The following is a 25,131-nucleotide window of genomic DNA, read 5'->3' on the forward strand; positions in this document are numbered from 1 at the left end:
TTGTATGGTACAATGTGTATTTCAAAATAGGCTTGAGTTGAGCTGCTGTGAAATCACCAGGGATTCTTAAACTCTGTGGTTTAGGTCTTCCTTCTTGCTAATGTCCCTCAACTCCTAAAAGCCTGTCCCATTCTAAAAGCCAAGGGACCAGGATGACACACTTCTGGATTTCTGTCCAACAGAAGCATTTTCTGCAGCAGCAGCATTCCTTCTAGGAATCTTTTTCCTTGACTTATTTCAAATAAGGCCTACAGAAATATCATGTTAGGAAGCTTTGAGTCTATTACTTCAATCTTATTACTCCTGTGCACTGCGGCAACTTTGTGAATACTCAGATTCACGGATTAAGTTGAGCATTGGCAAACTCATTAATTATAATCCTAAATGTCAAGTTAGCTAAGAGTTTGATTTTTATTTCCTGTAGGTATTATCAACCCAAAGAATCCTAAGGAAGCACCAAAGTCCTTCAGCTTTGACTACTCTTATTGGTCCCACACATCGGTAAGTTCTCTTACAAGAAAACCAAATTATTTTTTTTGTTGACTGGTTTGATTTAACTGTGTTCTCTTCTTCTGATCATGCCATCCCTGTCAGATGTTTCTGCATGGTCTCGCCCTCATTCATGTTGAAAGCTTGACATTGGATGTTGTCTTTTCCTGTTTGGGGGAGAGCAGAAAGCTAAGCTCCTGGAGTTCGATAACAAGTTGTGGATGTTTGAAAGATTGCTTAAAATATTCTCCAACAACGTTCTGGTCTAAATATTTTAAGGATGCTCTTAGAGCAGTTTTGCTCTTAGACAAGTGAAAGTTGCTCAAGGAGAGATGTGGTCTGGGTTTCTGTCGTGCTTTGGGCCGAACTGGCCACAGAAATGAATGACAGATGCTCTCCCCACCTCTCCCTTCAGGGAGAGAAGGATGAGAGAGAAAGAGACTTACGAGTTTAAATGAAACTAAACTACTTTAATGAAAGTATTAATAGTAAAATACTAAGAAGAAAAGCTAATAATATTAATAAGAAAATAATGAAATATATTCCCTTGAATGAAAAGAGTTCCCTTGACGTATCTGGAAAAGCCACAATAGTGATCCATGTGTCCGATAGCTGCAAAAGCAATAAAGTCTCATGTGGCCCCTCTGCCCCACCCTCCTGTGAATTGGTGCTGAGCTCTCCCTGACTTCCAGTAATTGTTCTACAGCAGAACTGTGGTGTTCTGCCATCTACCCCTCCCCGGCCTTATTTTCTCCAGAGATACAGAAAAAAGGGATTATGCATTTCTCTAAGGTTAATTTTAGTAACTTGGATGGTGCAAATAAGACTTAATATTTCTGATTAAATCTGTGGCCACCAAGATTATTTTCGCGATGAAAAACTTGGATTCATGCAGCTGTTTTACTGAATTTTCCAGAGCAGCCATGCAAGTAGGTTACAGGATCAGTCAAAGGAACATTATCAACATAATTCCTGAAAACTACCAGATAAATACCATCAAGGAAAAGAAGTGGTCTGCTGAAATCTTCAGCCCAACATTGGAATGTTGGCACAGCTAAATCTGTCCTGATTTCAGGAGCAAGTAATGTTAAAATCCAACATTTCAGGAAGAGAGAGAATGCTAGATTAAGAATAATAGTCACGTACAATGTAGTGAGATACTGCTACAAAATCAAGTCTCAGTGGTATGTTATGTGTGCAGTCTCTTCTGGTTTGTGCAATATGAAACATCTGCATAGATAATCAATAGTATGATAATTTTTTCAAGTATATTTACCAAGGACTTTCCTAAATCATCAAGAGAGGACATCAGAAAAAAGTGCACATACACTGAATCCAGATTTCTGTCAGTATTTTTGTACCATGCCAAGAGCTGCATCTTGGATTGCCTCTCATGACTGGTTGTTGGAGTCTGATCAGTACAGTGCCTGAAATGCACTACTTAAGAAATGGAGAATTAATTTCTTCAAGTCATGAAGTTTTGTTTTGAACAGGTTCTGTATTTGCCTTGAGATCTGGCAAGTGTATTCTTTTTGACATCTTTAACTTGTGATTTATTTTTTTTCATTACATGTGTAGTGGTGCTTCTTTTCAAAATGTAACAAAGTTTTCAGTTGAGTGTTTGAAACTGATAACTCGCTGTTGTCCTCATACAGATTTCTATCGCTGAATGCATCTGCCAGTAGAGTTTTTGTTTATCACTGGGTCCTTGACCTGTTCAGCTACTTCCTAATTTGAAATATTTCTTGACGTAGGGATTTTGTAGTCATCAGTGAGGTGGTAAATAGAAACCTGGATTAGATTAGACAGTGGAATCAGACAGCTACAAGGAAAACTTGGTTAATAATTTGTTTACACTCTTTTAACCTTAAAAAAACACAACAAAATAAACCTAAGCAACTTTTGCTTCTCTTTTCCCCCTGCTGCCCTTCAGAGCCCTTGTTGAGACCAGTCTTTGTGGATTTTTGTAGCTGCCAGTTCTTTATTCACTTGTATTGACTCTCTGAACTATTTCTCCCCTCACTTGCCTGCTCCGAAACACTCCGGATCTCGTTTGTCAGTGATCTTGCACAAAACTTTTCCAGTAGTGTAACACTGTTCACAGAACAGAATTGGCTGGTTTTCTTTGTGCAGAGTATTTCCCCTTGCGGTCCTGCAAGGGCTGTCATCATCATTCTCCAGCTGGTGCTGCCTTGGGAAAAAGCTGTGTGTAAAAATGTACTACGTTTGCCTCTTCCTAAGGGATTGACCCTCAAAATAGAAGTAGAAAAAAACCTGCTGTTTTATGAAATGTTACTTGAATGATAGGATAAGACTGTATTTATTCTGTTTTCATGTCTTTTCAGCCTGAAGATCCCTGCTTTGCATCTCAGAGCCGTGTGTACAATGATATTGGGAAGGAGATGTTGCTGCATGCCTTTGAGGGCTACAATGTATGCATTTTTGCCTATGGACAAACTGGAGCTGGAAAATCCTACACAATGATGGGCAAGCAGGAGGAGAGCCAAGCAGGCATAATCCCCCAGGTAGGGCAGAACCCAGAAAAGGGAGTTGTTTTTTACAGCATGTGCAGACACACACTTGCTGATATGCTCTTTTTATATAGTAGTAACAGTTAACAGAGAATCACAGCTTACTTCTGAAGTGAGAGAAATCTACTGGGGAAAAAGAGCATTATAAGTAATTTTCCCTCTGTTGCTTTTTTTAAGTTGTACTATACACTCTGTATATTTTTTCCTACATCCTATTTCTCTACTTCCCCAACAGACTAGTAAATCTAGATGTCTTGTTTTCTCTGACTTTAGCTAGGACAGCACTTAAGCACTTTGTGTTCAGGAGGAATTCAAAAGGTGGTATTACTGACGAACATGCCAGAAAATTTTTGTGGAAACAAGTTTCCCAAAGCTAAAAACTGAATAATATATCTTGGTAAGAAATTAAGTGTATCAGAATATCGGGGAAAAAATATTTAGGGCAACTGAGCACAGCCCAGTGCTACATTCCCTCTGAAATTTGAAGAAGTTGAGATATCCCTATGAGCAGTTTTGGCTGGCAACAATTTATGCCGTCATCGTGAATTTAGCATTCTGTAGCTGTTGGTTGTGTGGCACTTGCTCCAAGTCCAGGCCTTCCTCAGTGTGTAGGCGCTGACAGTGGACCAAGTTTCTTGGAAGACAGTGCGTTCCTCCATTCCCAAAATAGAAATCTGAGGTTGGGTTTCAGTTTTAATAAATAAATATGCTGAACAGCTTGAGTCCTCATTCTGCTGCTGGTTTGCAGTAGATATTGGCCCTGTGCCACAGGTGTGAAATAGATGACACAGAGCGTTGTTCTCTGTTAATGGCATGGGTATATGTGCTGAAATAGGTTGCAAGTGCTCTGGTGTTTAACTTAAAATAATGTTGAAAGAGCTAATGTGATGAAGAACAGAATTGTTATATGTAAGCATTTTGTTTTTAATACAGTAACATAAAGTGATAGTGTAACAGGTCAAATGAGTTGAAAATCCATGACAACACTTTTGTGCTGAAATTTTTTGTTATAATCTTGATACTCCTGTTTGCTCTTCTGAAACCTCAGATACGTACAAATTAAACGTTGCTCTAAAAAACCCCAACTTAATAATGTTCTTGTAGATTTAATAATGCTCCTGTTATCTCCTACGGTTATAAAACAAAATAACTTCCCTCCAATTTCACTGGGAGGCCTTCTCATAAAGGTACAAAATGAATTATCTGTTCAGGGAGACCTTGTTGAATCTGTTCTCTTTCTTGTCACACACACAAAAGATACAGCACAGTCATGTTCCAAGTAATATAGGTTGTTGACATTAAATTCTTACGTGCAGGCAAAATTCCCTGTCTGCCAGTCCCTAGGGTGAAACTTTATGATACTTTAACCACGTGTTGACTGAATACTTCAGAGTGTTTACTTCAAAATTATCTGTATTCTTCATAATCTGTTTATTTTCCATACAGTTGCTTGTAGATATCTGTTCCAGAAACCTCTTTTTACTCTTATTCCTCTCTGTGCCCATGCTTTGTAATCTCCAAATACGTATCCATGGCTTGCCCACTGTTCGTTTCTTCTTCCTTTATTACCTTAATTTTAGGCCTCTCATTTCAGTTACTGGTAGACAAGCACCCTTGAAGCAGTAGACTGCTGATAGTTTAAGTATCCTTCATATGAAGATACTGTTAACAAACTTTGAAATAATTGCTGCCTATTGATTGAAATCTGAACCTGGAACTTCAGCAAACCAAATAAAGAAACTATTGTTTTAATGAGACTAGGAGAGGATTAAGGATTTTAATCCTTCCTTTCTAAAATTATTACTTCCAATTTCAGTTACTATGGGCTTTTTCTAATTTTATAGTACGGAAAAATAATATTGGTTAAACCTAGAACCATTGCTGAGATATTGTATAAAATAAGGTTGGATGATAGCGATGTGGAATTGAGATTAAGTGTCTTCCCAGTGAGGCTGTATGTGGTCGATGTAATAGGTTCTTTTTCTTCCCCTGCCCTTGCTCAAAAGCCAACTTAATGACACGTCATAGTCATTACTTGTCACTACTCAGTAAAGACTAATTTCTGACTCGGGTTTAATCTCTTTCCAGCTGTGTGAAGAACTGTTTGAGAAAATCAATGACAACAGCAATGAAGAAATGTCATATTCTGTAGAGGTGAGTTTAGTGAGGGATCAAAGAATATCTGTGTGCTGGACATCAAACTGAGCTTAGGTGCTGTGTTAGTGATGTTGCAGTAAGATGCTCATTCTCGATTTTTTTTTTTTTTAAAGCTTTTTGTCTTTTCTCTATTTCATGTTTGAGGCAAAAGTAAATAAAACCTTTCTGTGACTTTTTTTTTTTCCCCACCAGAAAATTAGTATACCTTTACCTCTGTAGCAATTCTGAAAGAAATGATGGGCTGAAAAACCTAAAGAGGCTTTTACAGATTTTATTTTATTTTTGACTGCTGGATGGAAGACTACCTGTTTCTTGTCAGTTACTGTAGTCATAATTTATACCCTGTTTCTCTACAGGACTTGTCTAGAATAGCTTAGTCATGCAGCCTTCCCTGACCTCTGTTAGTAGGGGTGATTTACATAAAAAATTGTTCAAGCCATGCATATATAAGAAATTTGTCAGTACTTAATTTTTCTGAATTATTATCCTTACTTAGGTTGGTTTGTGTTTAGAAAGTGGTTTTCATGTGCTCTCATATTACACCATTTCTTTTTTTTGTCTTGTCTCCCTGCCCTGCCCTGCTCTGCTCCAAAATAAAAATAAAAGCAGTCGCTTTGCAGAAACAGTATTTTCTTTCTTTCACTGTTTTTTTTCCCCTCAAGCACAGGAGTATTGTGTTTAGGATTTGTCAATGAGAAGATTCCCAAATTTTCATGATTTTTTTTTTTCTATTTTGTACTTGTTTATGATTCCAGTTTTGTCTCCAAGCATAGATTCGTGCATGTGAGAGAGATAGAAATAGTCTCTCTTATAATGGAAATGCAAAAGAATTGAACATCTCACAAATAAGCAGTGAATGGAGACAGCCAGTCAGAAATAGTGATGAAAATGTATAAATAGTGTTTTGGATATAGAATTAATTTTTCTGAATTGCACTTATACAAAAAGAGATCTTCAGTCTCTAAATTTCTAAAACTGCTGCTTATATCTGTAATATTTCCACAGAATGAAAGTGAATAACTTACTGTCTCTCTTAATATTTAATATCTTGACTGCTGCAGCTGCTAAGTACCTGTTGGACTGGGATAAGCCTTGTGCCATGAGAAACGTAAAAATTAAACAATACATTTAAAAATAATCTTAGCTTTATAATTTATTTCAGAGGGTGCAGATTTAAGATTACTGTAGTTTGAATAATTGTACTGATGACTTGGGAATATAGCAGAAAGTGGGTACAGCTTAGAATTGAAAGTTGCTTCTCCATAAAAAGAAATTATTTTTTTCCCTTCTTAAGTTTACTTTGGAAGTTCATAAGAGAGATTTCTTGTAAGCAGATTCCTTTTACCATCTGTCTTGTTTGCCTCTTTAGATAGTTTTGCTGCTGTGCCATATTAAAGCTGTTAAGATGATTGTGAACTCAAGTGTATAATTTTTAATTAAACACCAATGTTTTTTGAAATGATCGAGGGATCTATACACGGATGCAAGGCCTGCAGCTTGTGCTGGAGATCTGATGCGTGAGACTAGAGACTCTTCTTCCCTCTGCCACTGTCTCAAGCTGTTACGTGAACTGACACCCACCTACAGCTTTCCTGTAGTGGACTGGGGGAGTTTTTGCCAGTGGCACTCTGAAATGCTGCAGAGCTGCTTGCAGAGGAAGCCATAAGAAACACTAAATTGTCCATGCAAATTCCTGTTTTCAGGTGAGTTACATGGAGATTTACTGTGAGAGAGTCAGAGACTTGTTGAACCCGAAGAACAAAGGGAATTTGCGGGTGCGAGAACATCCTCTGCTTGGACCATATGTGGAAGATCTGTCCAAATTAGCAGTCACATCTTATACGGACATTGCAGACCTCATGGATGCTGGGAACAAAGCCAGGTTAGTGATGGTAGCGCATTATATATTTTTATCTCTGTGGGGATATATGGCATATAGCAGCAAATTTAAGACATCTCCTGTGATGCATTAGCACTTTTTAAAAAACTCATGCCACATGAGGATTATTGTTGAAATATACACAGATCAATGCTGTTAAAAGGCTGAAATTGATTTGTGTGCTGAAACAGTGCTGCAAATCGCTGTATAGCAATTGTAAAGCCTTGAGATTAAGTATTTAAATAATTATACTGGCTTTTAGTTCTGCCTTTGTTGTGTACTATATCACTATATTGGTATAAATAAACACGTGAACACAGTCTCCTCTTTCATTCATTAAAGTGGTCAGGACTAAAGTTGGCTTCTAGCTTTAGGTTCTGGTTCATTAGCAGCTGTTCTCATGTCAGCTGTAGGCTCCATCTGACAATGTGTGGGAAAGACTGACATAAATGCTGCTTGTGTTTTCTTGGGTGTTTGAGAGTAAGGTAGATCACTGAGTATACAGATTGAGGAAGCGCTGTTTAAACTGTGATGAAGAGGGGAGTAATTCAGGAGTGGAAAATCAAAGGGTTTGTTAATGGTATTCTGTGTGGCTTGGTCTTGGTTACAGGGCAGAACAACAACTGTGCATCCTCTTGGTCTCATCCCTCAACAGCTGCATTCAGCCATGCAGGTAGCTGTACCTGCAGCTCAGAGGCTACTCTTTTCTAAACGTGTCTATATCTGTTCATATTATAGGACTGTGGCAGCTACCAACATGAATGAAACCAGCAGCCGCTCTCATGCTGTGTTTACAATTGTCTTTACTCAGAAAAAACATGACACAGAAACTGATCTTTCCACAGAGAAGGTATGTTACTGATAAGCGGCTTTCTGACTGCTCTTTCACAAATCTTCCCCTGCAGTGACTTATTGGCAGTAGAGAAAATAAGAATGAGCTGGTTTTTTCTGGTGTTTTGTTTAAGGGTGAACTTGCTGTATGCCTTGACAGAGCCCTCGTATTTCTTACGGGATTTTGTTTGAGAGCATCATCCTAGACACTTCTTATCCATAAGATAACAGCATTAAGCTAATTGCTTGTGAAAACTTTGACTGTGGTTTTAAGCATGCTACGGTGATATTTTTAGATAGTAGAGCTCTCATGCCATAGAATTCTTTGAAGTTTTGCTCTTACTCTAGTTCACCATGAATTAATTCTCGTTGTTAATGGGCATTCTCTCTTCAGGTCAGCAAGATTAGCCTTGTGGATCTAGCTGGGAGTGAGCGAGCTGATTCAACTGGTGCCAAAGGAACCCGATTAAAGGTATTGGGCCATTGATATATGGGTAAAGAAAGGGAAGTGGGTGCACAAGCATCATACAAGCATCATGTGAAGTCTTTGCTTGACAAATAATAAGGAAAAGAAATGATTGCTATGATAAGTATGGAAAAAAGAGTTGCAAAACTGAAGATTTCCCCCCCACCCCCACCTGCCAGTCTACCGAGGTTCATGGTTGAACTTTAATTACTATATAATACTGGATTCTGTTTTCTCAGGAAGGAGCAAATATAAACAAGTCTCTCACAACTCTGGGCAAAGTGATTTCAGCATTGGCTGAAGTGGTAAGTACAGCATTTACGTACCTGCAACAACCTTTCCATAGCTCGTAAAAACTGCGGCGGTGAAAACCATGGAGTCCAGCAGAATCATTCACTGCTCTTGGCCTGGCATTCTCAGCCAAATTAGCTGTGTGTATTTTGATAGATGAATGGTGTTGATAGCGCTCTGTGAATGTCATACAGGCTGGTAGTAACTTTATTTATTGATAGACTGAAGCATTGGTTTACTTAGCTGAGAAGAGGCCTTGTAGAAGAAGCCTGTGTAGAAGACATGTACATGTAGCAAGCTATTAGTTCTGCGGAGCAGTAATTTTTTTTTTTTTGAAAGAATAATTTTAGAAAACTAACTGCAGCTTTGGTGTTAAAAATTTTAGAAATACCAGTGTAATAATTTGATTATCACTGGCTTTTTTTGCAATGGCAAGACTTAATAATGTGTTGAGTTGAGTGAGCGTAATGTTGTAGGTTTAGGAAAGTACTTTGTCTTTTATACTCAACTACTTTTTTAAAAAACAAACAAACGAACGAAACACAAGTGAATTATTGCTGTTCCTTTTAAAAGTGAATTCTCAGCAGCCTGGGCAGGTTGAGCATACTTAAGTGCTTTTTAGATTTTTTTTTTTTAATGAAAACTGTTCTCATTCATTGGGCTTTTCAAGAAAAGAAAATACTATCCAAGCAACAGGGAAATTTTATATAAAGCTCTGTTAAGAAACTCATCTTGTATCTTCTTCCTCTTTCTTTAATGCTTTCAACTTAGGATAACTGCACCAGCAAGGTATGGTGGTCTGAGTAGTAGTGGATGTTGTATTTTTTGCTTAAGTGCAAGATTTTATTCTCTTCAATTTGGAATCAAAGAGCAGGGATCTTTTATGTCGGATCTTTGAGAAATTCCTGTGACTATAAATTATAGTCATGAAGCCTGAGAATTATCAGTTCTAAAATATAAAAATGTTCTAAGATAGGGGATAAATTAATGAAAAGTGTACATTTAAGTATGTATTTAGGAATATTCTTTTACTACAGTCCTGCTCCTGATTTGGTGACTTACCTTGGGAATATTTACTTTTAGTATGGATAACTTTGCCTTTGTCTTCATGCTTGTTACCTCATATGAAGGATCGTAGATGATAGTCAATTCCAGTTTTCAGCTTTAGCATCTGGTGCCTACCTGCCCATCGTACTTTTACTTGTCCATTGTAAGGTTACTCACCTTTGGCAAGGGACAACAGAACTATTGCAAGACTAACATTCACATTTTAAGCACCTTTTGAGTTTTAAGAGGAGTTTATCACAAATTATAATCAGGCATTCTACTGCAAAGCCATATCCTGTGTTAAATGTGTGGAATTAAACTTTTGGCATCTCTTGAAGTAAGATGTTTGCCTACTATTTGTTTAAGTAATGGATGACAAGAGATTCACATTCCGTTATAGAGCTTTAGTGGTTAATCATTATTTCTTTTAGACCAAGTAAAGCAGCTAGGGAAAGCCTTTACAATAAAATGTGGAGGGAAGTCTGCCAAAGGTGCAGAGAAGGCCCTCTTCTCTTGTGTGGAGGATCTACATTCGTCACTCCAATTTTGGGACAAAGTACCTGCACACATGGGCACCTGTTTTGTGGCTTTGTTCTTTGGTTTGAGTAGTGTTTATGAAGTTTTTGTCTTTTTTTTTTTTTTAACCAAAATAAAACCACAAAAAAAGTCCAAACCAACTCCTTTCTACTTACACTTCTAATTTCAATGTCCAAATACTTTAATCTTTTCTGACCCCACGTTTCCTGATAACTGCTTACAGAAACATGGGAAGATTGGGTAGTTGTCCTTTCACTTGTGCACCTGCATCTCTGTAGCTGTGCAATCTCCTGTAATAGACTTTTGACTGCTCTAAAAAGCCATAACGTTTTTACCAAAGGAAAAGCGAATCTTCCCCTGAATGAGTAAACCTTACAGCTTAAATTCTCTTGGAATGGTGTTAGAACACAGAAATTAAATGTCAGGAAGATATTCCTCATACACAGAAAAACCTTTCTGATGGTAGTGCATCAGGGGAATTCCCTGAACCGCTTATCTTTATCTGTTTAGATGTCTGAATATATTGCATGTTATCGGATATCAAACTCAGTAATTACTTGTGCAACTGAGGATGGACCACTCTTCTGTTTAGATAGCATATGGGTATGCTGTCATGGTTCTTTTAATAGTTATACTATGATTTTTGTGTCTTAAATATTAATTTTCCATTCGGTGTCTATTTTTCAGTATTGTGCTCTTTCTTTGTAGAGTAAAAAAAAGAAGAAGACAGACTTTATACCGTACAGGGATTCTGTACTAACGTGGCTTCTTCGAGAAAATCTAGGTATGGCTGATTGATTCTTGCTGAGTTTTCTGACTGATTTTAACTCACTTAAATTTGTATTGAGTATGAAATTAAATATTTTTAGTAGTCAGATCTGAGTCATGCAGTTCCACCTTTTGTTTAAGTTACAGTTCTCTTTCCTATTATTTTGTATGTTCCTTAGTAATGTAGAATATGGTTGAATTCTATAATTTATTGAAAATACTGATATTTAGTAGGTAACTATTGCCTAGATTGTGCACTGTAGTTTCATCTAAAATCTTGCCTGTTTGTTATAGGTGGTAACTCCAGAACTGCAATGGTTGCTGCTTTGAGTCCGGCAGACATAAACTATGATGAAACTTTGAGCACTTTAAGGTACTTTCTTTTTATCGGAGATGGATATGGGTAGCTGTTAGCTCTCATGGCCACTTTCTGTCCTTCATACCTTTGGGTCGTTGTACTTCGAGAAAATCTGTGGAGAAGAAGACTCTATATTGGCAAGAACTCAATTACCCTGAAAGAGGAAAACCAATCTATTGTATGTGAATAGGGAGCTAGGGATTTACTGCCCACTCCTAACTTGAAGAAACAAACTCCTCTTCTTGTGTTTGTTTGTTCTTCTCCAGTGTGGTCCCTAAAATTGAGCATATTAGTCAAGCTGAGACTTCAAAGCACTGAATAAAGAAAAAAACCATGTTGTCTGTTGTACGTATTAATCCATCTTGAATAGGACTTGTCTTTTTTGCAGCAGTATCTTGTATTAAATGTGAATTCAAATGCACGATTGAATATAATCCAGCGTTCTCTTCTGACATACAGCTGCAAGCTAAATGTCTCCTGTATTGCTGCATTCCTGTTTCATTGTAAGGTTTCATTGTTTTGGTCTGGTTCCAGATATGCTGATCGTGCAAAACAGATTAAATGCAATGCTGTTATCAATGAGGATCCCAATGCCAAGCTGGTGCGTGAGCTGAAGGAGGAGGTGACAAGGCTTAAGGATCTCCTGCGTGCCCAAGGGCTGGGAGATATTATTGACAGTAAGTGGATTAAACAGACCTTACCGTCTTGAGGTTGGTCTCTCTTGCGGAGGAGGGAGAGCTGGGCCTGTGAGAGAATGGAATTTAAAACACAGAAGTTAAATGTAGGTGCTGATATTAATTTTGAACGTGGTTTCAGAAGTGGTAACCTCTTCTGTCTTTAAGCAACCCATCCTAGGATTGTCTGTAGCATTGACAGGTCACCTTCAAACTCTCAAGGAAGAACACGGAGACTGAGTTTCCCATTACTGTAGAAATGATTTTGTGAAATAGAATTACACGTTCAGGAGTTGCCCTGGTGAGTTATGGAGGGCTTTTTGTCTGGCTGCCAATAAAAAGAGGAGAACTGAAATATAGAAACTTAATTTCATACTGAGAAAGAAAGCATTTTTTTATTCCTCCTTAAAGGGTTTAGGTTATTAGTTGATACCTGACTTCAGTGCCATCCTTGCTGAGAAAAGAAAACGATGGCTAATTCTTGTTAGACAATGCCCTGAGTGACAAACCATTTGTCATCTCAAAATAACTAGCTATGAAACAGCTGCTTGTGAATAAATAATGAATTCTTCTGGGGCGAGATTTTGAGTTAGGTTGGCAGAGCAGTATTGTCCTGATTTGCTTTGCCAACAGCCTCTTAAAGCACCAGAACACACTTGTGCCTGAGTTATTTCCTTGTCCTCATTCCAAACAAGGCAAATAAACTACAATTTTAGCTGCTACATTCTTCTATAATATGAACAGTGATTTTAATTTCTAGTGATGTAGATGCCCATAAAAACACAAAATGTATTCCAGTGGATTAAAACATTCTTTGACCTAAAAAAAAAAAGTGAATGTTGCATCAGTTTCTGATTTGTCAGAGCTTATTTGTCGGTGAAGCAGAAGTCCTGACTTAGTCACAGGCTGCTTAAAGATGTGTAATGTGTATTTAGCTTTTGTTTGCTTGTTTTCAAGAGAATGGGGCCAGAAGACAATGAAATGCAGGTGTTTTCATGCTTGGTACAGTCTGTGTTTTTTTTGATTCTAAGTCAAAACTGAAAAAATGGGGTTACTGAAAATTGTGTTTTGGTTTTTTTTAAACATGAAGTAGTGTTCTCTTCCCTTCCTGTGTCAGTGGTGAACCTTCAATTTTGATCCTTCTTGTATTTTCCCTCCTGCTTCCTTTCAGTTGATCCAATGGGAGATGAATACTCTGGAAGTGGAGGCAAATGTGTGTATTGTGTGGTTCTCTTTTTAACCTGCTTTCTCTGGGTCAGCTTTTAACTGAGCTTTGCATGCCAGCATTTCTCACAGGGAAATCCCAGACAGAACACTCACTGTGGAATGCGATGCAGTTTTGTGGAAACTAGCTTAACTAGCATTTCTTAGATTGAGTCCACAGTCAAAAAAAAAAAAAAGAAGTGCAAAGTTTAAAATGTAACATGTCATCTGTTCATTGCTTGCTTTCTGGCAGAATATAGAAGGGAGAGTGGTAATTCTTTAGTCTCTTTCATGACAGCCAGCAGTTTAGATTTGAAATAGAAAATCTTTTTCTCGAATCTTTCTCAAGTTACTCAGTTGAAACAGCTTCTGCTCACCTACCTTCCTGGCTTTTTAACATCTCTTCCACCTAGAAGTATTCGTTTTAAATGTGTCAATTGTTTAACTCAGGATGAAATGTTATCAGTTCCTCCTGGAGACTTAGATTTATTTATTTTGTATAGTCTCTTTTTTTAAAAAAAAAAAAAAAGTTGGACATCTTATACTGATGAAGGTCTCTTATTTGAGCTCAGGTACTTGGTTGCAGATGATTAACTTAATAGGGTTAAAAACAGTCAGCAAAACAGCATTTTATTTCTGTTCTACTTTTTGCTTCTATGAAAGGGAAATATGTAGTCCATTGCAAGAGAAATGTATTCTGTGTAAATTTTGGGTTGGTACACTTTTTAAACTCTTTCAGTCAGTCTTCTTCACCCCCACTCAAACAATATCACCTGGAAGAGATCTGTCTGAAATTTCCTAAGACTAAAGCTACTGGTGGTGTAAAGACTCATCCTGGCCTTGTCTGACGTTCTGATGCTGCTTCCAGCGTGTGCATATGTCATCTGTGTGAAAGCTGCAGGCTCCAGGAGACGCGTGCATGATGTTGAGGGTTTGGTTCTCTGTGATTACAGCAACTGTGAAAGCTATTGCAAGTGCCACTTCCTTTATCTTCAGGAGCGCATGTGTCTATTGGCCTTTCGAGACTTCATCCTCCCTGCTCTGCCATGCCTGCTTTCCTCATCCCGACGGCATTCCCTTGCCTTAACCAGCTTTTCTCCTATTAAACTCCCACCCCTGCTTCCCAGATTTGCAGATGGTGGTTTTCAAACTGACTTGATGCAAACATCGGTTTCATGAGGCTGAAACAGCAGGTTGAATGTGGAGTGAACTAGGGCATAAGGCTGACAATAGCAGGATTGTTCAGGGTAAGAGTAGAGGAGATGTAGGAGGACATGGAAATTTATGCAATGTCTGGGTGAGGATCTCATTTTCGTAAGCGTGAAGCCCTTGTTTATAACTTGGAAGGCCTGATTTGACCTGTGTCTTTCCTAAGGATACTTATTTTAGAGGATTTGTTTTTGAAATAGAATTTAAAACTATCAAAATTATGAAAACTGCGCTATTTAGTTGTCTGATACTCCATGTTAGAAGATGTTTTTGGTGTGATTATTCTGAGCGTATGGTTTACAAACATATGTGAGAAGCTAAGTTAGATTAAAATAAATTGCCTTTGGATATTTATTCTTAAATCATTCATTCACCTTTGCCTTGTTTTCTGTCTTTCAAGGAGGCATCCTTCAGGTTTTCAGGCTACAAAAGCTGCCTCTTTACATTTTGGGTAGTTTTTTTTAGGCCTTCCTTATCTAAACTAAGACCAAAAAGCTTTAAAGCGCTTTCTGAAGTATGAGAGCCTTATCAGGTAGTTCACTGAGCAGGTATCTTAGATTTCAATTTTTCAGATAAGGAGGATCAAGAAGTAACATAATGATGTTGTTATGAACTTGTGTTCTCTCCTCCCCGTCATCACCTGACGGGTGATTTACATCCTCTCCTGGGAGAACTCAAGGAGGGGTAGTTCTTTGTCCTTGTGGTCTGGGTCACAGCAGAACCACTGCTGGGATAAAGATTTACATAATCATTTTAGATTAAAGAAGTCTGGAAGAGAATGCTGTGCTGAGTTTAAGAGCTTGGTGTCTATTCAGACTTCAGCCCAAAATGTCACTCATTTCATGAGGAACTGAATCTGCTCCTGGTCTGAGCTCTGTGGTGCTCAGTTTAGTTTTCAGTTAAGAATAGGATAGTTTATTTTTTGGCAAGTGTGTAGTTTATTTTTTCCAAGCTTTTTTGATCAAAATGGCTTATGATGCAGTCCTTACTAATAATCCTCAGGGTCTGAACTGAGTTATCGTTATGTTACGGATATTAAAGATTTGTTTCAGAACTACCATCTAAAAATTACAAAACTTGTCTTGTTGCTGCTTAAATGCTTTCCTCTTACACTGGTATTTCCTTCCTTTCCTTTTTCCTCTTCCTTCCCTCTTCCTACTTTCCTTTTTCCCGTCTTTCTGCCTTCCCTCTGTCTGTGTGTCTCTCTCCCAGATTTGAAAGATTTTCAGAACAATAAGCATAGATACTTGCTAGCCTCCGAGAATCAACGTCCTGGCAATTTTTCCACAGCCTCCATGGGGTCCCTCACTGCATCTCCATCCTCCTGCTCTCTCAGTAGTCAGGTGGGCTTAACATCTGTGTCCAGTATACAGGAAAGAATCATGTCAACACCTGGAGGAGAAGAGGCAATTGAACGCTTGAAGGTAGGTATCGCTGTAGATTAAAGAGGCTGTTATTTTGGTCCTTCCCAAGGCTAAATAGCAGCGAACCTGGGAGAACTTCCCTTCATAAATATATCCAGTATGCTACTGTTTCACCTTAAAAAGGGCACTGTGGGCTAGAATCTGGGTTCATGCACAGCCTTTCCTGTTAGGATTACTTAGGTTTAATTGTAGCCTGAAGCTACAACTAAATTACAAACTAAAATCTCGATTCTTGTTTACAGGTCCTCTGGTGCAATGGTAATTATGGAAAATTTGATCATAAGTATAGACTTCAGGAGGCCTGGTCAGCACTAGGGTGGACAAAGTCTGACTAGCAAATGCACTCAGCTTTCAGAAAACCAAATTACCCCAAAGTTGAAAAAAGGAGGAAGAATAATCCTGCCACTGTTGTATTCGCCCAGCCCCCACAGATTAAAATGTGAAGCACACAGAATAGCATGCTTTATCCAGACAATAGCGGCCTTGTCCCAATTCTGCATAGAATTGAACCGCATCAAAAGTGCATTACAGTGAAGTATTTCTTAATTTTTATGAAATCCCCCCCCCAATCTCCATGGGTGGATGAGTGGGGAGAGCTGGCTGTGTTGAATCTATGCTTCGTTCTCATGTCTTGTCCATGAGAGGCTGCCACAGGGACTGGAATGGGCTGGAACACACACTGCATATCCCTTTCCTATTGGAAACCTGCTGTTGCCATGGAAATAACAGTGTGGTCTCTGCAGTTCCTTGGCATCCACTTACTGAATGATGTCTGTAAATCAGATTAAAAAAAAAATAAAATTAGGTGGTTCAAATTCAAGTTTGACTGTGGTTAGATATGAAGCCATCTTTTCTTCTCAGCTTGCCTTCAGGGCTATTTACCCTTTTAAAAATTAAGGAAGACAACTTAGAGTTTTGAAATGCTGAGAGTACTGTTTATATCCAAAACTAACTTGAGGTCTAGAGCTGAGCACAAACTTTAATTGCTTTGTGTATTATGTAAAGAACTTTGAGAAGAATTGTAAAACAGCTTCCGGGATTTTCACACAGGAATCTGAGAAGATCATTGCGGAGCTGAATGAAACATGGGAAGAGAAGCTGAGGAAAACTGAGGCCATTAGGATGGAAAGGTCAGGAATTGGAAGTGCTGTAGATGTGGATGGTATCTCGAAAATGGTGAAGTGTGGAAAATAGAGAATGTTGCTCTGTTCAAAAGCAATGGAACAGCAGAATAGTGCTTAGTGATAGTTCTGCCGACCTTTGTGTTATATGTAACAGTAGGGGCAATGCTGAGAGAAAGCCATATTCTTTCCGATGTTTCCTACAATTAAAGCATTTACTACTCTAAATGAGGTAATGTCCTAAGTTGCTGTGAAGCAGCGTGGAGTCCTGGTCTCTTTCTTCCCCCTTCCACCATTCTCTTAAATTCCAAAACTTTTGGCCCTACAGTCAAGCAGCAAAGATTAAGTTTTTGGTACTGAAATATCTAAAATTATGAAACAGCTCCAGCTTTCCAGCTTTGGTTGGAATTGTGTCTTAGAGCCACAAGACAGATGCTTAATAATTGTCGGAAATTTGGGTACAACGAAACAGGGCGTTACTTATTAGAATATTAAAAGCTTGCAAAATATGTAAGGGGAACTGAACATCTTTGCCTGGAACAGTGTGACTGAGCAGTCCATAAGGAAGAGGACTGTCAGGCTAACAGGTGATTTGGAACAAATAAGAAGTTCTCACAATACACAGGTAAGCTGTGGAAGTCTTTACCGCATCATGTTGATGATGCTAGGAGCTGAATTTAAAAAAAAAAAAAAAAAAGACAAAATCTCAAAAAACAGCTAAAACACTTTGGATAGATGTTCAAAAGAAATGCCGCCATTAATTCTGGAAATTTCTTAGAAAGAAATTTGGGGAAAATACCACAGTTTTTGCCATGTTCTTATTCTTCTGTGTTGATGCCGCTGTTGTGCTTTGTCAAAGCCAAGAATACTGTGTTACATGAACAACTTCACCCAATACAATCCTTTTTATTTCTTAAGAAGGAGAGAGTACTTTCTGTATTAACCAGTTAAGTCTCTGTAAATTAATTAATAGTGGTAGCTCCTTTTGCATAAATTAAATATTTGAATTTAGAACAGACTTTAACCTTCCTTAAGGAAGCAATGAATGTAACATCCTAAAGTGTACTTATCTTGTGAGACGTTATTGCACTAAAATGCTGTTAAATCTCTGTAAAATTTTTGCTGTTGCCATTCTGCAGGCCTGTAAAGTCTAGGACTAAAGTGAGACTTTAGGAACTTGCCCTGTTGTGGTATGAGGTGGTGACAGTCCTGGCTGTATCCATCTGTCTGTGGATAGGCTGGTTGAAAGTCTTGGAAGTATTTCATTGCATGGCTTTCATTTGACCTTATTTGTCTAAGAAACATAAAACATGGTAAATGTCTTGCTTTTCTCTCTCAGGGAGGCGTTATTGGCAGAAATGGGAGTTGCCATTCGGGAAGATGGAGGAACACTGGGAGTCTTCTCACCTAAAAAGGTAAAGTAACAGATAACTATTGCATCATGTCTCCAAAAGGCTGATCAGTCTCAGAGGAGAGGGTGATGAGGGAGCTACTCGCACAAGGGCTTGTATTCATGTAAGATACAGAAGAACGCAAGTGAGGTTTGGACACTTAGTAAGTTCCTTTTACAATATCTTTTTGGAAATAGCTATAGTGTTAGAATCTATCAAAACACTCTACATTTAAGGATTATTTTGCCCATAATAATGAAGTTGGACATTGCTCCTCATACAAGTGATGCAATGTAATACTTAAGCCTTTTAGGGAGCTATGGAAAGAATTGTGGTAGCTTCCATTGGTTGTGAAAATAGGGAAGCATGCACTAGCCTGACACGATGATGAAATAGGAGCAGCATGAAAAGTTCATGGGGAGACTTCTGATACCAAAAATGGTTGAACTTTTTTGTACCTTCCTTTAGAAGAATTTGTGCTGCAAGTAAAAGTGTTTGCAGCTCCTTGCATACCTGTTGATTCGGGAGCAACTCAGAAATGCTGCCTCTTAGATTGTTCTTACCATTTTCTGCAGTAGCTGTGTGTGACCTTCATGTAGTCTACCTAATCCTCTCTGAGATACCCAGAGGAGTTTGAAGTCTTGTTTAGGTGCTCTTCCTTGAATTTGTTTGTTAATCCTTTTTTTCCTTGGAAAGAGGGATTGTGATCTAATGAGCCACTGAACACAGGGAATGCAGGGGAATACTTCTTTCAGTACATGTCAATAGTTCTATTTTTCTGAAATTTGAAAGCAGCAGAACTATGCAGGAAAAGGGCATAAATCAGCGCTATAGATATAAAATGATGAAGTTAGTAAAGAAGTTATCTATGCAGTTAAAGCAGAATTATTGAGGAAGTACAGGGAAAAGAATGTACTTTCTTGCATCTTGGTAATCTTTGGACAGAGCACGGGGTAATATTTTAGCCTGAAACTTGCATGTGGAAGTGAGTAACAAACTCGATCTAAGGTTAAATGGGAACGTACCTAGAGGCATTGTACAGAAATATAGGACAGCAGAGTTGGTTAAAATGTTTAATCCTTCGCTTAAAGTAGTGTTAGACTTTTATATTTGGAGTAGGTAGAACTCTGGTTTGCTTTTGGTATCTTTTGGTACCCCGGAAGTGCTCAAGGTTTGTAAAGACGCTGATTTGTTGAGTGTTCTTTACATTTCTTTCTCTTATGTTATGGATCCTCATCTTTTAGATTTTCCCTCAAAGGCCCTCAGCTCTTTTTGATGACTCTTTTGGTGCATTTTCAGCTGATCAGGTTTGTGTATAAATGCCATCTGGATCAAGTAGTTGCTTTGGTAATAGATAGTATTTATTTTTCGCATGTAGGATTTATTAGGAGAAGTAGAAGTCCTGACCTAGTCCTGTATGCTTCTGTTCCTTGGTATCCTTGCACTTCAGTTTTATTAGTTCTCCTTCTAATAATTGTGGCTGCTGTTGTGGAAATTTAGATGTAGATAGCAAATGTGAAGTTTTTTGATAAAGGCTTTACACTTCTGAGGTACCAGTATATATCTAATCATATATTACTAGGACAGCACTGTGTTTGTACTAGCTGAGCTGTAAATTGAACTCTCTAAGGTAAATTTTGCCCACTTCATGAATTAAAAGGTATCACATTGTGCAATCATTGCTGTTTCTACCAGTTTTGCCTTGGATGGCAGGAAAGTTTTTGAAATGGATTGTGGAAATTTAACTGCTCATGCTCTTGTCAAAGATGGGAGCAGGGAAAATCCTTCAGCTCATGCTTGAGGAAAGCTCAGTTTTGCTAGCAGCATCTTTCAAGTTGTTGAGCTTTTTCTTAAAAAGCTCTCTGTTGCCTGTGAAAGACCCAGTCAGACTTTGATTTAGTGTAGTCAACGAACTCAGGTGCTAAAACACGTATGTATAAGGAACAGCATTATTTTCAAAGTGTCCAAATGGTACAAGTCATAGTGGTGTTACAGCATTTGACTGTCTGGGATTTGGTTTCTCTCCGGTTTTCTCTTGATTTAAGAGCTTTATACAGCTCCAAATGTTGATTTGAATGCAGTGAATAACGATGATGGCATGGGACATCTTCAGCTGCGGTTTTAGGTGGCCCCTGTATTTTTAGGGGTGAAAAAAGTGTCTTGTTTTTTCCCCCTTTCTGTCTTTATAGTCTTCCCTTGGGCAATTGACAATCAGACTTCTTCATTCAAAGACAACTTTCATTGCGAATATCCAGTAATTTTTGAGCTTCTGTAAACTGAGTGCTGCTAACATCTCTCCTAAGTAAACTTTTTTGCAGCTAGAATAAGTTGATGGAAGCAGTGTTCCCAAGGAATCTTAGCCAAATTTATTTCCTTTTGCTAAATCTATTCTATTTGACGGTAACGAAGGGACAAGTGGCTTATTAACAGTCTTACTTCTCTTTTATCATCTTTATTCTTTAATTCTGTTTAACCATTTTTGCCTTTTCTTTTGTGCTTGTGCTTACTGCTATCTCACTGGCTAGATTTTCACACCAAGGCCTTGTGACTTGTTTGCTGATTCCAATGGGGTTTTTTCACCAAAGAAGGTTGGTTTAGTAACTGTAGTGGATTTAAATTTAGAAGAACTTTAGATGAAGAGCTTTCTAGCTGTTTGTATTGGAGAATGTTGGTAGTTTTAGCTTTTTAGATTTTTTTTTTTTTGTGTTAACAGACTTTGACAAATGAGTAGCTGACCTGTATTGCCCAAGAAAAGCCAAAGTTGATTCCACATCAGTTTCAAAATTTTTACTGAAGCAACCTTTTCTGCTGTTGGACTTCCCGTATCAAAGTTTACAGAGACTTTGCAACGAATCTTTTTTTTTTTTTTGCCAGCTGAAACCTTTATTCCCTCTATTGATTGATATTTCAGATAACTAAGCAATCTGAGCTGTATTTCTGCTGTTACTTTGTGATGACTTTCAGTACTGCAAGAAGTTATGTTTGGAAAAATGCATTATGGAATAACCTCGATATACATAGCAACACTGCTGGATTAATATACATCTTCCACGGCTGTGCGAAGAAGCCCGAAAGTAGGTCCTCAGTTCTTAATTAGTTTTTCTTTTTGTTCTTTCAGACTCCTCATCTTGTAAACCTTAATGAAGATCCACTCATGTCTGAATGTCTGCTTTACTACATCAAAGATGGTATTACTAGGTGAGGATTGGTGCTAAAACGCTCTGAAGTCTGCTTCTTTGCTTGCTTAAATCCCCATGCTGGAGTCACTGTGAGTTTAAATAATAATTGTGACTTGAGCTATCCAACTTGCAGGTACAAATGAAGCATGAGATTGCTGTAGGTGGAAAAAAGTGCAGAAATGCATATTTTTTTTTAAAGTTGGTTTTGTGCTTTAAAAGTAACATGCAGTCACTTGGCTCTATAAGAAGTTTGTTCCTACACCTGGACAGTAAAAGAAAGCATGATATCCCTTCTAAGAGACAGGAAAACAAAAGTAATAAAACTTACTGAAAATGCCTTTGAGATTTTGATGGGTGGAGGATTGAAAACCATAGTGCTTGATAAAAGCAACTGGAATATGGATGAGTGTTCACTTGATTATGTAAATAAACTGTTGTCCATGTGTCTGCACAATTAATGTATTCTGCATTCACATAGATGAGATGAAATTTAATTGCCAGATTTGGAATTTAAAATGTATTTTATTCCAAAACTTATCAAGACATCTGGTAGGAGAGAGGTATTTTTTTTTTCCTTTGGAGCACTAAGCTGTGTTTGGTTGCTTAGTTTGTATATTCCTGGGGAACAAATGCAGAAAAGTACACAAACAGGTGCTGTTGTATGGTACTACTCTGATAGGCATTGCACCTACTGAAAACAGTATCAAACTTGTCGAAAATTCAGCACAGAATAATGAATAGAATAGTTTTGGGCTTAAGAAATAATTATAAGTTTTGAGCCTAGCTAGCTGACATCAGAAATGCGTAGAGTAATAAGTAAAGCAAGAAGTTCACAAACCTTAGGATTGAAAATTAAGTTGTCTGTATCTAGAATTGCTCAAATATTTGATTTTGGAATGGACATAAATCTTCATGCTCCAGGGATACAGCCAACCTCTCTCTGTCTGGAAGCTGGATGAAACTGCTTGTGGCATCAGATTATTCAGCAAGAGTCTCCTGAGTAATTTTTGCTCCATTGTTAAAGTACAGATGGTGATTATTAGAAGGGATGATCACTGTATGCCAGCTGAAGCACACCACTGGAAGTTCCTGTCGCTTTTGGTTTTTTTTCCTTCTGCGTCCCTTTGCTAAAGGGAGAAGGGGGTACAGAAGAGGGAAGGAATCACATTAAACCCAGAGGCATTTAACATTTCAATTCTCTCTTTAAATTGCATGTTTTAAGAGAAAGAAAACTTCTCTTTTTCTTTTGTCAAGCTATTATTCTCCAATTCATGGTAAATCTGGTAAGTTCTCCACAACACAGAGTTAAGCGCTAGTTCAAACCTTTAAACTTGAAGGATAGTCTTCATAGTTTAGACTTTTTTCCTGGATATTTCTGGGCTGTCCTACACAGAGTTGTAGAAATTCTCTGATTTGCTCTTGAAATATCTTCTGTTGAACTCAGGGTTGGCCAAGCTGATGCTGAGCGAAGGCAAGACATTGTATTGAGTGGGGCTCATATCAAAGAAGAACATTGTATCTTTCGAAGTGAGAGGAACAACAATGGTGAAGGTAAAAAAACCTAATTTCCTAGCAAAGCATTGCTGAATCTTTCACTCCTCACTTGATAGGTGCCCAGGGAATACTGATACTTGAAAATTTCTCTTACCTCAAGAAAACCACCAGCTTTGACTCACTGTTTACTTGAGTCTTAGGGGAAGAAAATAAAATTTGTAAGTGATAATAGCTTCAAATTACAGGCTGCAGTCAGTGTAAGAGTTAAGTTCTAATGCTGGTTAACTATAAACATGAAAAAGGCAAACAGAAAAAGTATTAATTTCCAATATTGCAATATGTGGAGATGTCAGTAGCATTGATTTTTCTCATGGGGCTTTATTTATTTTAACCAGCATGGCATCAAGGAGTGATTCATTGTACCTTGTTTTGGTGTTAGTAGGAATATAGGCAGAAAGTGAGAGGCCTCTAGGGTTCGCACACTTCTGTTTGTAGATAGTGCTCTCTAAAGTCTCATTCATCAATGTTGTTTTCTTCGTAGTTATTGTTACTTTGGAGCCTTGTGAACGATCAGAAACCTATGTTAATGGCAAGAGGGTTGTGCATCCTGTGCAGTTGCGCTCAGGTAAGAAACGTTGGAATGGATCTTTTTGTAGACTCTCCATCTAAGCATTGTCCATATGTGTCACTTACATCCTATTAAGAGAATGCTGGGTGCTGTTAAAGGACAGCAGTGTTACCTTTTTGGAGCGTAGCTTTTAAACAGAAGTTGGTACCATTTTTCTCTTGGCAGCAGTTAATTTTGTTTCGTTTTTTGCTGCATTAGCTGTAAGTGTACTTAAATATTCACTGCCGCGCAGTGGCTTTCCTTTTGCTTACCCTGATATTATTCAAATACATTCTTGCCCAAGCCTATTGCCCTTGGCAGTCTCAGTGAGACAGAGCAGACAGACTGCCAGTTGCTGATGGAAAATTCCCAGTTTCCTGGCAAAGCCAAGATATGACCCTCTGCAGGAGTACAACAGCTTCTCTTTGCTCTCATTAGATTTCCCACTCAGTCCCCTACATTCCTTTAGAAAGACATGTGGGGGAAGAATTAGGAGGGAGTGACTTCCCTAAATTAGGGTTTTTAACCTGTCTCTATCAAGCTATGATGCTTTCTCTATCCCTCCTGTATTCTTTTACTGGTTAAAAAAACACAAGCAAACGAACAAAAAAAAAAACCCACCTCTGAATTATTTGCAGCAAGTGATAAGTGAGTATTTTGATGGAACCAAGGTACTGACTTCAGCGCGAGTCTGGACAATGAAGGAAGAACAATTTTTGCTGTTCTATGCCTGCATATGGCTCATATTGAATACCGTGACTTTATCATTTAGTAATTACTTTCTTTTAAAAAAAAGTAGATTTCTTTTTTTCCTTTTCTTCTGCATCTAGATAATTGAGTTACTAGAAGAATATAGACATGGTCTCTGACATCTTTAAGAGTCTGTATTTTAGTAATATATTTATAAGGACAATTTTGGTTACTGTGGAGGTCTGTTTACTAGAATGCCTTTTTAAAATTTTAAATACATTAATATGTTCTCTGGAAGAGCAGAGGCATTTTACTGTCTTCCATCACGCACAGGTCTCGGGCTTTGTGGACATCTGACATCTCTAGGATTTAGCTGAAAGACTTAACAATATTAGATTTCTACAGCTCTTTTGACATTAGTGTAAAAGAAGCTGTAAAATCCTTCCATAAATCCCACTGATTAGGGCTCCAATAAAATCAATACATGTAAACCACATTTTAAAGAAAAGAACGGACCGTGCAGTGCAGTGTTTGAAGTTAGGCTTTTCCAAGCTGAAAATTCTGCTGCAGTGGCTTTTGCCCATGTTTTGGCGTTCTCACTGGGGGAGAGGAATGGGATTTAGTGGTGTGTTTTATTTACTGCAGCTGTTGGTCACTCTCCAAGTTTGTCCTTTTATTTTTGATAAACTCTGCTGGGATATTAGATTGAACCCCTGAGGGTGCTGATGTCCTCTTATGCTTCTCATCAGCAGTGGCTTCTTCTGTACAAACCAGGCATTCTTTTT

The 25,131-nt window shown here is 38.1% G+C and overlaps 1 protein-coding gene across 16 annotated transcripts in view; it reads left to right on the forward strand.

Moving 5' to 3' along the window:
* KIF1B (kinesin family member 1B) overlaps nucleotides 1–25,131 on the forward strand; it is a 93,469-nt gene that overhangs the window by 21,486 nt on the left and 46,852 nt on the right. For 4 of the 16 annotated variants that reach the window (XM_074560690.1, XM_074560696.1, XM_074560697.1 and 1 more), the window contains exons 3-18: nucleotides 425–501; nucleotides 2,835–3,014; nucleotides 5,109–5,174; nucleotides 6,881–7,059; nucleotides 7,795–7,906; nucleotides 8,282–8,359; nucleotides 8,593–8,658; nucleotides 10,937–11,012; nucleotides 11,291–11,369; nucleotides 11,889–12,031; nucleotides 15,731–15,864; nucleotides 16,915–16,994; nucleotides 18,325–18,400; nucleotides 21,495–21,574; nucleotides 23,000–23,106; nucleotides 23,591–23,674. In XM_074560690.1, coding sequence (XP_074416791.1) covers nucleotides 425–501; nucleotides 2,835–3,014; nucleotides 5,109–5,174; nucleotides 6,881–7,059; nucleotides 7,795–7,906; nucleotides 8,282–8,359; nucleotides 8,593–8,658; nucleotides 10,937–11,012; nucleotides 11,291–11,369; nucleotides 11,889–12,031; nucleotides 15,731–15,864; nucleotides 16,915–16,994; nucleotides 18,325–18,400; nucleotides 21,495–21,574; nucleotides 23,000–23,106; nucleotides 23,591–23,674 — 1,617 coding nt within the window. Of the gene's footprint in view, nucleotides 1–424; nucleotides 502–2,834; nucleotides 3,015–5,108; nucleotides 5,175–6,880; nucleotides 7,060–7,794; nucleotides 7,907–8,281; nucleotides 8,360–8,592; nucleotides 8,659–9,415; nucleotides 9,434–10,936; nucleotides 11,013–11,290; nucleotides 11,370–11,888; nucleotides 12,032–13,199; nucleotides 13,242–15,652; nucleotides 15,865–16,914; nucleotides 16,995–18,324; nucleotides 18,401–21,494; nucleotides 21,575–22,999; nucleotides 23,107–23,590; nucleotides 23,675–25,131 lie in introns of all 16 variants that reach the window. The other 12 variants (XM_074560681.1, XM_074560691.1, XM_074560682.1 and 9 more) reach the window with 6 other exon arrangements.

This window comes from Larus michahellis, chromosome 16 (genome assembly GCF_964199755.1).
Source record: "Larus michahellis chromosome 16, bLarMic1.1, whole genome shotgun sequence".
Classification (NCBI taxonomy): domain Eukaryota; kingdom Metazoa; phylum Chordata; class Aves; order Charadriiformes; family Laridae; genus Larus; species Larus michahellis.